General features: G+C 45.3%; 1 protein-coding gene across 3 annotated transcripts in view; it reads left to right on the top strand.

Moving 5' to 3' along the window:
* Positions 1–13317, top strand: part of gwl (serine/threonine-protein kinase greatwall) — a 267750-nt gene that overhangs the window by 24511 nt on the left and 229922 nt on the right. For 2 of the 3 annotated variants that reach the window (XM_084595827.1, XM_084595826.1), the window contains exon 2: positions 9342–9397. Coding sequence is in view for 1 of the 3 variants with exons in the window: in XM_084595826.1 (XP_084451952.1) it covers positions 9342–9397 (56 nt within the window). In the remaining 2 variants the exon portion in view is untranslated. Of the gene's footprint in view, positions 1–9341; positions 9398–10439; positions 10538–13317 lie in introns of all 3 variants that reach the window. The other variant, XM_084595828.1, reaches the window with a different exon arrangement.

Below are 13317 nucleotides of genomic sequence, written 5' to 3' on the forward strand. Positions count from 1 at the left end.
ATATTGCTCTGTGGATAGCGTCAAATGGTTGATAGTTTCAATCCCTACCTCATTACACTGTTGTCATGGCACGCCATGAATGTTAAACGAAGAAACGGCATTATTCAGTGATATGGATGGGAGAAAAGAAAACTGGCGTGGTCAAAATTAAGGCGTAACTCCTTTTCGATGCACCTCACACAACTCGCAGAAAAAAATCTCGCACTAATAAAAAAAAAAGCAAACAGCAACAACAATTATGCGAACTCGCGGTAGACGAGACCAGCTAAGCGGTAGGGGCAGTTGCTGCCACGCATAAGTCATTTCGTTTGCAAGTCGTCTTCTGGAGACGTATCTCAGCAATTGAAGCCTGGATGTAGTCGACTATATTCAATTCATCGATGAATCGAATACGTAAAGACGTTATAATATCGGGCTGGAATTTAAGAGAGCAGTCGGTGCCTTTGAAGTGCCGAAACCTGTTCTATCTGGATACCTGGACATACCGGCAAAATCTGTTGACAGCTTGTATGCATGAAACCTTAAAAGCTGATGTGAATTAGCGCAAGTGAAATCAGGAATACGGAAAGTTGAGCTAGTCGGTACATGATTGGTTGTCTTCTTTGTCTTCTTTGTCTTTGGTTGTCTTCTGCGAGTATTTAATCGTGTTCTTCGAATAAACTTTCAGTTGATAGTAGCGCCGGTCCTTGTCATTACTCTCTCGTTGTTGTTCTCCGTCGCAGCGCTCGTAATTTGCAAGTGAAATCAGGAACAACACTCTTGCACATCTTTTATGCGAAAAGGCGATGCGCAGTCCATCTATGGGCGTATTTAACACACCGTGGATGATATATTTTGTCTGCCTTAGCACCGGGTACTGATTTGCAATCTTCCAATGCACGCTAAATAGGATATTTTACAATTCAGGCGCGCTGTTGATCTAAAGTGCACCTAGCGCGACAACACGCGAGAGCAGATTAACACAAGCCTCAAGGAACAAGAAAAGCTCAAGGGATGTTACTTCTGCTTTTCTTCTACACCCTTATTTTAACTTGGAGTACAACAAGGGGCACAACAGTATGTCGATATTATTGGCAACAACGAGCATTGACGCAGCCGGCTCCGCACCCCCTTTGCCGCTTGCCGCTCCTCAATGCAGCTACCCTTGAACATGGCGGAAACGCGTGCGGCGGCCGATAGATGGCAGCAATTTTGCGTAAGGTCTATAACTACAAGTCGTATATCTTTGGATAGCTTATGCCAAGTCCAACAGCACTAAACTAGTGCAATTGGCGGTAATTATTTACCGCTAATTGCGCTAATTACTGCTAATTGCAATGATATTAGTACAATTGTACTCAATATAAGCTACACCACGATATATGACTTGAAAGGATAGCATTCAATTCGGGTTTAATCACAATTGACTAATTAGCGGTAATTAACTAAGACAGTTAGTCTAGAGCACTTGTACTCGGCATAAGCTATCCAACGATATATGACTTGTAGCCAGTGCATGTATTTTAACATTCATGGACAATTATCTAGTTAGCATAACTAATTAGGAATTAAGCCAGTGCACTTATACTTGACATATGCTATCTAACGACATATGACTCAATGATGTGTAAAATCTAAAGCTCATTAGCAGTTAATTCACCGTGTTTAATTAAGACTTGCGCAGCTGGTAGCCCACAACATTGCATTAAAACTTCAAAATCCTTTAAGCACTTGAAACACACTGGAAATGCCAGCGAAAAGCGCTCACAAGTGCTTGGCAGGCCAATTCTTGCCCACCACAAGATGGCCGCTGCAGGCTTCACCCCAGCCCATTGGCCGGTATAGGGGACTTCCACTCCAGCAGTTTTTATATATCCTTCTTGAGCTGCACCGCACCCCCTGCACCCCCTCGTGACGCCAATGGGTTTAGTGAGTAAAAAATGATACATGACAAGATCTTAGTGCGGAAGGAGGAGGTCTCCAAACTTGCAACTTTTTGAATTGGCAGATATGGCGGTTTCCACCTCTAGGGATATAAGATTTTTTTGCTAGAAAACTATGCCATATCTTGTAAAACTAAAGTTCATTCCTTTGTGTTTAGACATTTGCCCACCACATATAAAAAACTTAATTGAAAACAAATTCTAGGGGACACTTTGGATCACTAAACTGCTTGAGGTGAAAGTCTCTATCGTGTGATGGTCCAAAGCCTTCCACTACGGCACCTCTATCTCACTCTCTTATCTCACTCCCACCTTTGCAATGACACGATAGCGTAAGCTACCAGCCAACATATAAAGCCCCGCTTTAATCGAGCTGTATGAACGTGCCTGTGTGGCCTAGGGATAATGTGAATGCAAGGGTCTTGGCAGGCTGGTTCTGATATCACCTTTCATATGAAAGGAGAGGCCTGAGTTGGCAGCGCCTGCCAAACGGAATGTCGGGAAGCTCTACGTCCAATTAGTGCTCGGCCATGTTAGTTGCCAGCTACCACCTGCCACGACTTCTTCCAGCCTTTGGATGTAACGGATGGACGGTCACCGCGAGTATGTGCGCTTAAAAGCTTTCTCCTTAAAAATGGTCATGGGACCTCGATCACCGTTCTTATCTGAATGCACCCATAAAAGTAAACCCTGTCTACAGACTGAAATATGTAAGAGGGTGGAAAACTAGGCAAGCTGGTATGGACTCATATTGTTGTGGTACCACAACAAGATGAATCTCTCCACTTCTGTCCTCGTTCCTGTGGTGCCACAGCAAGGTGAACTGAAATATGTGCTAGTGAAAATGGTAAAAGCTTCACTAGTTGCTTTCAGATTACTCTACAACTGCATCCCAAAACAGTCACAAATCTGTCAAAAAAACCGATCGGCTAGTCTCGCTCCTATAGGTTGATTCCGGCCGACGGGACGGAACTGTTGACCAATAGGAGCGGGGGCTCATTGACAGGTTTGTGACAGTTTTTGTGATGTAATCGTAGCGTAATTCAGCCCACTGAAGTCACTGCCCAGTGTATAGAGATATTTCTGGTAAGGAACATCAAACCTTCAGGTACCGCCGCATTTTCGCTAGAGCTTTGCTCTGATAATTGGAAGGCTCTAGCTCGATAAGATGATGGTTGCGCACCTTCAGCATTCTTTTCCAAACATTACTTGGAATGGTTAGCAGTGATAAATAAAGCCGATTACATGGCGATCGAACACCAACGGCATGTATAGCTCTAAGAGTGTATGCCTGTGTATTCTTAGTTTAAGCGTTGACAAAAACAACATGTTGGTGTGTTTAAAAGTTGTATACTGCATTTTCTAATTTGTTACTTTGGCTTCCGGTCATAAGGTTTGTAGCTAGAAATGCGAGTAACTGATAAATTTCGTTTTGAAACAAAATTGATTTCTGAAACTGACCTTAGACTGGAGTCAGTGCCGTGGATGCCGACCTCAGTTTCGCTGGGGTAATCGCATGAATAGCTGTAGATTGAACTTCACGGGATGTGGGGAACGATCTTCCATCGTCCCCTTTAAAGTTGGCTTTCCCCCCGTGGTAGTTACCCCGGCTATCACAAGACGGTGCCAGCGTGGAGAGTTAACGTTAACTATCGATAGATGGCACCAGCATAGCGGCAACACGTGCGCCAAGGAAGGCTTTATCCCTGCGCACGCGGGGAAAGCCAAGGCACTTCGGCGTCGGGAACTCGACGCGTGGGGACTCATCGTTGCAGCACTCCACAGTTGCCGACAAGGCAAAGCCTTGCGTGACTTTTCCCATCTGGTCGCCCTGTCTGGCCTCGGAGCTTATCCCCTGCCCTAGCGTGGGCGAACATTCGCTGTAGCCCGCTGGTGAGTTGGACGACCTAGATTCATTAGCGTGTTTTATTGCTAGTCGGCGTTGTTGTTATTGTAGCAGTAAATGCCTTTTTGTCAGCACGTGTTGCTCCTTTGTTCCCAAGAGCATGGCCCGCGTTGGTCGGCGTGCGCTTGGTAGCGCGCGCAATCGCTATTTGCAGTCGGCGGTTTGGACTATCAGCCGCAATTAAGCGGGAAAAATGCATTTATCCCCCTATTAAAACCCCACAGGGCCAAAGGCGCGGTTGGGACAATAAAGAGGGATGGGGGATGTGCGAATTTCGGCCATCAGTTGACGCTAAGATCGTACATTATGCTTGCATGTTCGCCAATATTTTGTTATTTTAGTGTGGCCGACGCGGCTGAAAAATATATGTGCCAAATATTGAGCCGCACAACATTTATAACAATGGATTAGCATTGCAGTCAATTGCAGTATTTATTAAATATAGCATCAAGGTGGGAACAAGGTCTTTCTACCGCTCGACTATCATACCCACGCTGCGATATGCTGGCTTTGGCATTAAATTAACTTTCTTCAAGCACTTTAGCTTTCATCGAGAGGCAGAGAGCACTTTTATTGTCAGCGGGCTTGATGGGCCTCGCAAAATAAATAAAAAAAAAAAAACGAACCGTGTAAGCATTTCACACTGAGCCAGAAAACCTTTCAGAAATGAGAAATGGATGTGTGGGAGCTGTGAGGCAGTTGCGATCATCCAGCTGTCCGTCATATTGTGCGCCTGGTGGTGCCCTCTCTAGGCTGTGAAACGCGTGAATATGTGCAGTGAAAGGCATAGTGCACTAAGACGAGATTTTGAATAATGGAGTGTACACCACAATCAGGGGTGTGAAGCTAATACTCTAACATAAGCTACATTGCTATAGCCCTGACAGTGTTCCTTATGTTTTGTTAAGCACCCACCATATATCTATGCTTAACAAAACATAAGAAGCACTGTCAGGGCTATAGCAATGTAGCTTATGTAGAGTATTAGCTTCACACCCCTGATGTTTTGTTAAGCACCCACCATATATCTGTGACGGTACCGAAACCATGGAGGAATGCAAACATTATACTCATCCATAAGAAAGGGGACTCTGAGGACCTTAAAAATTACAGACCAATCAGCTTACTGTCTGTTACTTACTATAAGGTATTTACTAAGGTAATCGCTAATAGAATCAGGACAACCTTATACTGCAATCAAGCAAAGGATCAAGGAGGGTTTCGGAAACGGTACTCTACTATCGATCATATCCATACCATCAATCAGGTGATAGAAAAATGCTCGGAATATAACCAGTCCTTATACATAGCATTCATCGATTACGAAAAAGCATTCGACTCAGTTGAAACCTCGGCGGTGATGCAGGCATTGCGAAATCAGGGGGTAGACGAGCCGTACGTGAAATTGCTGGAAGATATATATAGTGGCTGCACAGCAACCATAGTTCTGCATAAAGAAAGTGACAAAATTCCCATAAAGAAAGGTGTTAGGCTAGGAGACACAATCTCCCCAGTACTATTCACAGCTTGCTTAGAGGAAGTCAACAGAATGGCAAAGCGGGCGAGTTGGTGATACATGGTTTAAAAATAAAACAGCGCAAAACACACAGACATAAGAATAGAAACAGAGAATAGAGTAGAAATAGAGGAAGTATTCAGAGACTTGGAATGGGAGCAGTTAGGGATAAGGGTAGATGGAGAACACCTCAGTAATCTGCGATTTGCTGATGACATTGCCTTGCTAAGCAACTCAGGGGATGAACTGCAAATAATGATTGATGACCTAGACAGGAAATGTAGAAAGGTAGGCTTGAAAATCAATATGCAGAAGACTAAGGTAATGTTCAACAGCCTCGGGAAGGAACAGCAGTTTACATTAGGTAGCGAAGTACTGGAAGTAGTAGGTGATTATGTCTACTTAGGACAGGTAGTAACCGCAGATCCTGACCATGAAAAGGAAATAACAAGAAGAATAAGATTGGGATGGAGCACATTTGGCAAGCACTTGCAGATTATGACTAGCAGCTTACCGGTATCGCTCAAGAGGAAAGTTACAACAGTTGCATCTTACCTGTACTCAACTATGGGGCTGAAACGTGGAGGCTAACCAAGAGAGTTCTACTTAAGTTGAGGACAACCCAGTGGGCTATGGAACGAAAAATGGTAGGGGTAGCATTAAGAGATAGGAAGAGTGCAGAATGGGTCAGAGAAATAACTCAAGTTACCGACATTCTAGTGGAAATTAAGTAAAAGAAATGGACATGGGCGGGACATGCAGTGAGAAGAGAGGATAGCAGATGGTCGCTTAGGGTAACAAACTGGATTCCAAGGGAAATAAAGCGTAGCAGGGGGCGGCAGAAAGTTAGATGGGCTGATGAGGTTAAGAAGTTTGCAGGGGTCAAGTGGATGCAGCTAGCACAGAACCGGGTTAAGGGAATGGGAGAGGCCTTCGCCCTGCAGTGGGTATAGACCTCCTTCACTCCGGCTACGTCACGAAAATGCGGTGGCGCTGTCGTCGTTAGTGACTTTCGCGTGGTAGGCAAAACAACGCTTCAGTCACCTTGCCTCCCGTGATTGTGCGATGGCTTGCTGCTGCCGGGAAATGCAGAGCACCATGCCGACTAATCGCTTCACTATAACATGTGCTGAAAGGCACACAAGAGGAAGTTTAGTAAGCTTGCAAAGGCTTCTTGCCGACAATGGTCGCCGTAAACAGTTGTGGGCCGCCGCGGTGAAGCGCCAAGGCTGAATACCGACGCCTGCTCATCGAATATGCGGCAAACACTTCGTTACGGCTAAGCCTGAGCTTATTCACCTTTACGCCAGAGCGGCCTACCGGATCAAAGGTCGCGAATCACTCGAGTTTGGCCTTTTTACGACGCGTGATGGGATCTTGGTGTGCGGGCGCGGGTGCGCTGGTAACATACATAGACGAGGCAGTCATATATATGTTGTATTGCGTAGGCCTGTTTCTTTGTTGGAGCATGCATAGATGTTTACCTATGTGAACTGTTCCTCATGCCCGTTTTTTCACTTTGGTAATTGTATGTATGCGCAGTGAGCTGCTACTCGAAAGATCTGTGTTGCACTCCTCGATCTGTGATATATATGTTGCGGCTAACCTTCGCCACGTTTATGTCAAATTATTTTAATTACTTCCAGATGAAAACTCCCACTTCACGTTAACAGCTAGTGATTTGGATCGGAGCTGCATTTTTTTATTTATGCCGAGCGCTTTTATTTGTATTCACAGCGGCTGATTGTGAATGAGAGTTGTGGGGTTTATCCTACATTACCGCGGCCACAGTGGCGAGACCAAACTGGGCCACCCTAACTACGGAACCACGGGTGAAGGTAAAAACGGCCCCTGAAAAGAGGTCCCCAGAAGATACAGCCACGAAACAAAGGCCCCTGGACCATATGGCCCCGGGAAAAACGTCCAGAAAGGTCCCCTCAGGAAGCGGCCCATAGGAAAAAATGTCACCGAAGAAATTGACTGAAATCTGCCTGGAACTCACTTCACGAAAAATTAAACATCTTGTGACGCCTTTTTATTTTTTTTTAGAATAGATGTAACCATTGTTTGGGTACTGGGTCCTATGGGGGCTTTACGCGTTTACAGAAACTGGAGAAGACTTAGCATGAAAGCATATCGAAAAAAAAGAAAAGAAAGTCCCCACCACTATATAATATCCAGCGAGTATTATGCGGTGCATAGTTTCCAGTTTCCAAGCTGGGAAATATCGCTCTTTAATATAGGTCTAATCACCCGGCTAATATTACACATTCGAGAGACGTGCTTGTCCTCCACCGCACAAATTTCGGTGCCATAATGGTTTTCTTTTCTTTTTTTTTTTTTTCGAATGCACAGCATCAGTACCATGTTTTGCAAATTTCAAGCGGACTTGTAGAAAGAAGCACTGCAGCCTACATTAATGCGGCTAGACTCGAGGAAACTCAGTATAGGCCGTTAGTAAAAGAACTACAGGACGTGAAAAAAACAAAACAAAAAAAAACGGCGGGGTTCAAGATATAAATACTGTTCAAGCTAAAACCATAAACACAGATGGCAGATAAAAACAGTAAAAGTTGATTACAATGAGCGAAATTTATCGCTGATAAATCAAGCACCGGCCAAGGCGAACGCTCGACTTTGTAGTACGTTTAATTGCATCTATTTGCGGACATTTTATCCGAGGCCATTTTTTCCGGGACCACTTTTTTCTGGGATGTTTTTACCGGAACCCACGTAACCACATTGGCCGCTGCAGCTCGTAATTGTAATGCAAGCTAACAGCGTGACTACCCGTGATAAAATTGCTACCATTAACGACGACAGCCGCCCACGAACAGAGCAGATATAACAGACATGCAGCGTTGTGATTTCAATGAATAACGAAATGATACGCAAGTCCGTGCAGTGTTAAGGCTACTGTTGCCATGCTGACCTAAATCACCTTACCCATACAGCCGCTCAACGCTAGCGAGGTGCTTCGTGCTTACCAAGAACACTCATTTGCCGCTCGGTGTGAAGAATCATGCGATAACGCAATGATGCTTTGAGCGGACTACATTGTACGCGGTTTGCGGCGCTATATATGAGCGAAAAAAATCACCGTCAGCTTACTCGACTCAAAGTAGTTGTAAGCATTCGAAGCTTTGTAATTCTCTATGCGTTCCGCGCTTAATTTTCTCGGAGAAAACAGCAAATAGATGTCAACTTCGCTCATTTTTCCTGGCGGCAGCAACGCTTCTCTTGTGCGCCTTGAACCCAATTCCCATCGGTACGGCGTGCGGGTTCGTACGCTGCACGCCGTGTAGGTAGAGTTTTTCAATGTATCACTTCTGTCCTCATCGCTGAGGCTCACGAATATTAGCACATGGTCATTTCGTCTGCCAAGAAGGCGCCTACAAATCACAATAACACGGCCTTAACAAGCTTGGCCACAGTGCCGCGGCCGCGGTCGCGGTCGTGCTTTTTGCCTACCGTGGGATCGCTGACGATAGCAGCGCCACCTCGATCATCTTGTTTGTTTGCAAACATGAAGGAGGTCTATAGTCAGGCTGATGATGATGATGATATATCTATGGTGCATATCGTGGTGTGCATAATTATGGAAAACACCGGCCATAAAAATGTTGACAGTTATTGATGTTGCAGTGGTTTGTGTACACATGCTGATCTCGTTCTCAGGATTATGGAGACATAGCTCCAACAGCCATTTGCTAACTAGATTAACATTGACCGAATAAGATAAAATCTTTTTCTGTAGCTGCCAGTATCTGGCTGGCCAGGTAAGCTTTTCATCTGTCAAGGCCGTGTGGCCCACTGAACATTACGGCTTTAACACTGCCCAATATTGGAAAGTGAAAAAAACTCATAATCTGAACTTGTCATGGTTGTCGGTGCATCCAGTCACAGCTGATGGCTGTAGTTGCCAAGCTCGGTGCACTTGCTGTCTTACTTTACTACTGTAATTTGTATGAAGAGACCACACTGTTTCTGACTGCAGCTCCCAAGCATTGACGACTTTGTGATGCTGAAGCCAATCAGCCGCGGCGCCTTTGGGTGAGTAAATCTGATTTGTTTGCTAGCATGCTGTTGAGAAAATGGGGAGTTGGGAATGGAAAGCTTAGATTGTAAGAAACAATGCCATTTTTGTCCTTATGTATTACACATTTTAATTTTCAGTCTGCTGAGCATCTGTTGCAAATAATGTAGTCTTTTTACTTTAGTTGCACATTGAAGTAGTTGAGATGTCATAGGACGGTTTAGGACTTTGCTTTAAATGAGCACTCTACCTCGAACTTGGTCAAGATTAGTTGGTAAAATATGAATGCACGCAAGAAAATGTTGGAAACACTGGCCAATATTCCTTAAATTACACATGCAATATTTGTTTCAAAATGAACCTTGCTCTGTGTGAAAGGGCATCTCATTTCCTTTAAAGAATATTGGTCTCCTAACTTTTGCGTTTGCACGTATTTCTTGGTAATGATGCTTAAGGCATCACTGTACATGGATCATCACACGGTTTTTGCCTACGACCGTTAAATAATTTCTTTTTGATCGGTTTTGGTTTCGTTTTCAAAAGGGATCACTGTGGTGTCAAATTTAAGTCGTGAGGGATAAAAACGCAGCAATGTAATCGTTCATTGTAGTTCACTACAGTGCTAAAGCCTCAAGAACAGGCATTACACAGGTGCTGAAACAGTAACTGAAATGGGTGAAAATAGAAAATTAAATTATTTAGTGGTCGTAGGCAAAAACCATGAGGTGACCTATATACAGGAATGTTCTATGTATCATTAACGAAAAAAATGCCGCTTGTCTTTAATTTTGCTTCGCTTGAGTGGCGGAGCCCCTGAGCTTAACAAGCATGTGTGCAGTAGTGTCATGTGGGAAAGGGTTTTGTTCTCGGAAACCATAAAATGCAGCTTTCTTTGTGTTTAGCAGATTTGTTTATAAAGGGCTGTTAAGGTGCCAGTCTAGCAGATCATTCATCTTCAGATGCAGAGCTGATAATGGCTAGGTTGCTCAGCGACAGCCGGATGCAATGCTGGTTCTGCATGGAGCAAGATTCGCTAAGGAGTGCTCATTTTTTTTGCAGTTATGTACAAAGTAAGGCTGCCTAGCATGTGGAGAGAGCAGCATCAATGAAACTCGTGTGACCTTTATCGTGCAAGTTGTTCCTGCATTCGTTTGCGGGTACGTTATTGACAGGCAGTGATCATGTTGCAGTTGTTTATTGATGTGTGTTGGCACTGCAGTTTATTGTAGCCAGTGGGTGGTTCAGCTGACCTTGCATGCCTGCTGGGGTCACGCTCAGAGCAGGTCTGTTCATCTTCCAGGAGGAGGGCAAACAGCCTGTGCTTGGATGCACGATGGAGGTCGAGTGTGCTACCAAAGAGTGCCTAGCTTTTAAGCGTGGTAGCCGTGCAGTTACCATTTTCTTGATTGCTCCAACTGCCCTCCTCCGTTCCAGCTGCAATCTTGCATGTTTCAAGTAGCTCTGAGAAAAAGCTTTATCTTGTTTTAGCAGGCATATTTTTTACTTGTCAAATTAAAGTGTCCTCTGTGAGGCTCATCATCATCGAATTCATCTGGGTAATGAGCACGAACATTGAGTGCTCTGTGAATGCTCTCCTTCCCCATTCTGTTATTCCCCCGCTGTGGAATGAACCAGATGTTTGCATCTACTGTGCGACACCATGCTCCCCAAGCACCCTTGCTTAGCCGGGCATGACATCACCATGCCCCTTGTGGTTGAGCCAAGTGTTTAGACCTTTAAGGCCTCTAGCTGGAGGTACTTCCCATAGACCACACCTCTGGCCTAACTCGACCGGGGGAAGTCGGTGGTCGCATTTTCCAATCCTCCGCTCCACCTTTTACTTTCCTATTCCCTTTCTCACAACTGTCCTGTTTTCTCCTTTCTTCTTGGCTTTTTCCTTCTTCCGTCCAGCTAGGGTTAACCTTGTATGCAAATCACCCTGAGTTTTTCCGTCTGTGTTATAGTCGTGGCATACAGCTGGTGCAGGCAGGACTTGCTTGCAAGTTCCTGCCCCGTCCCCTTGTTTGACTCCATGGTGGGCGGCTGGCATTGCATCCAAGCAATACACATATATATGGCTCTTTCCTCTCCATTGACACCAATAGAAGGGGGCGGGCCAATGATATAGCTGCTTAGTTTTTCATAAAATGTAAAGAAACTTCCCCCCATTTTATGTCATTGATAGTGAAAAAAGAGAAATGTATCGCAATTTGTAGTCGCTACTTGTCTCAAGGAATCCTTGGGTTCCGCTACAAGGTATCAAAATTGTGAAATGGAGACTTGCTGAGCAGAGATCAAGAGTCCAAAATTGCAGACATTGCATCATTTGGGGACATCAACGTGCCTGTCATTGGAAAAAGAGTAGAAATTGTGGGGCTCCGCAGCCCCTTTAGGTGTTTTAAACTGCGTGCACGTCTTCCTATTTGTATTGTGTTTGCACGGGCAGCGCGAGTGCGCATGAGCAAGCAGATAATCTTGGGGGGGGGAGGGGGGGGGGGGGCATGATGTTAACAGCGACAGACGAGGGTAGATAAGAATAGAGTACCAGAAAGTCAGAACAGAATTTACGACCTTACTTAGACCACGATGCAGCTAGCAAGAAGGGAGTACTTTTAAAAGGGATGAGGTAATGTGGAAGCCAGTCAGCTACATGGCGGAATCTGCAAGCTGAACGACGAGGAAGAAGAAGTTTTGAAACAGAGTGCGTGGTAGAGACTGAGCGCCATGTTGGCATATCGATAGCCTGGGATTAAACACATTCAGAGGCGGCCTGGTGCCTGCCCTTCTTCTTTTACATATTTTTGGTGCCGAAAGCCGGGTGGGTAAGGTGAATTCCTCCAGCGATCCTTGCTGGAGGTTACAAGAAATTCAACGACCCTCCAGGAAGATACTAGGAGCTCCGCCTGCAAGCTCCTTCAAACAAAGACGAAGAGGGCTTCTTCGAGACACCATGGGCCGCATCAAAAGAAAGTTTGACATTCAACGAGCTTTTCTGACCCGGCTGTGCAATGAGGCATGTGAATGTCTGAAATCGACCGAAGGAACTATTCTTGAGTTAAAGGTTTATCATGGCCAACTGAAAACTTGCAACGACGGCTTGCGCTTGCTCAATTGGAAGATGGAGGTTTTTCAAGAAAACGTTTTGGCAGATGATGTCTTATCTGCACTAGAGATTGAAGAAACTGCCACAAGAACAATGATGCTTCTTTGCCACCAAATTAAGGCCCTTCAGGCGTCTGCTCCTGCTGCCGACGGCCGCTGGTGTACGAAAGCAGCAGTTGAGCTGCCTACAGCATCAGCATCGTCCACGAAGCTGCCTTCACCGGAGCATTTCGCCAAATTACATTTCAACTGAACCGCTGATTCTGTCATGGAGCTTTTTTACTTTTTTACTGAGTCAGCTCCAAAGGTATTTTCGGAGTGTTAAGTTGCCCGGTCATTGCGGAGGAGAGAGGAGAGCACCCCAAAACAGCCGGCTCACTTCTTCTGTTTCTCTTTTCTTTTTAATTGAAAACTTTGTCTTTTTTTTTATGCGGACGCATCCAGGCGCCCGTTGAGAGGGAAATACGCGAGGAAAAGATCTTTGGCCGGGAGCGCGGGGCCAAGCCTGGGTGAGGTGGTGGTTGGGCTGTGAGATGGAGCAGGCTTCACGGCACCAGACGTAGGAATTATGGCTCCTGAGAATGGCCTACGCCGCATCTGCTGCTCATACCACTTAAGGGCGGCCTGCAGATGTACACACCGCAGTCACCTCTGGCCTGTGCGACCGAAGTGTGCTGATCGCTGTTGTAGCCCTGTGAAAAGCCCAAGGTCGCCTTACCCGCTCATATTGCTTAAAAGACAGATCAGCGCGAGCCAGGCATGCCGGCGACTCGGAGGCTTTGGAGAGCAAAACCATCTCTGCATCGTCATTTAACCTGTCAGCTAAGAGGCGATG

Source organism: Amblyomma maculatum, chromosome 2, assembly GCF_055883805.1.
Source record: "Amblyomma maculatum isolate TAMU_Amacu chromosome 2, ASM5588380v1, whole genome shotgun sequence".
Taxonomy (NCBI): domain Eukaryota; kingdom Metazoa; phylum Arthropoda; class Arachnida; order Ixodida; family Ixodidae; genus Amblyomma; species Amblyomma maculatum.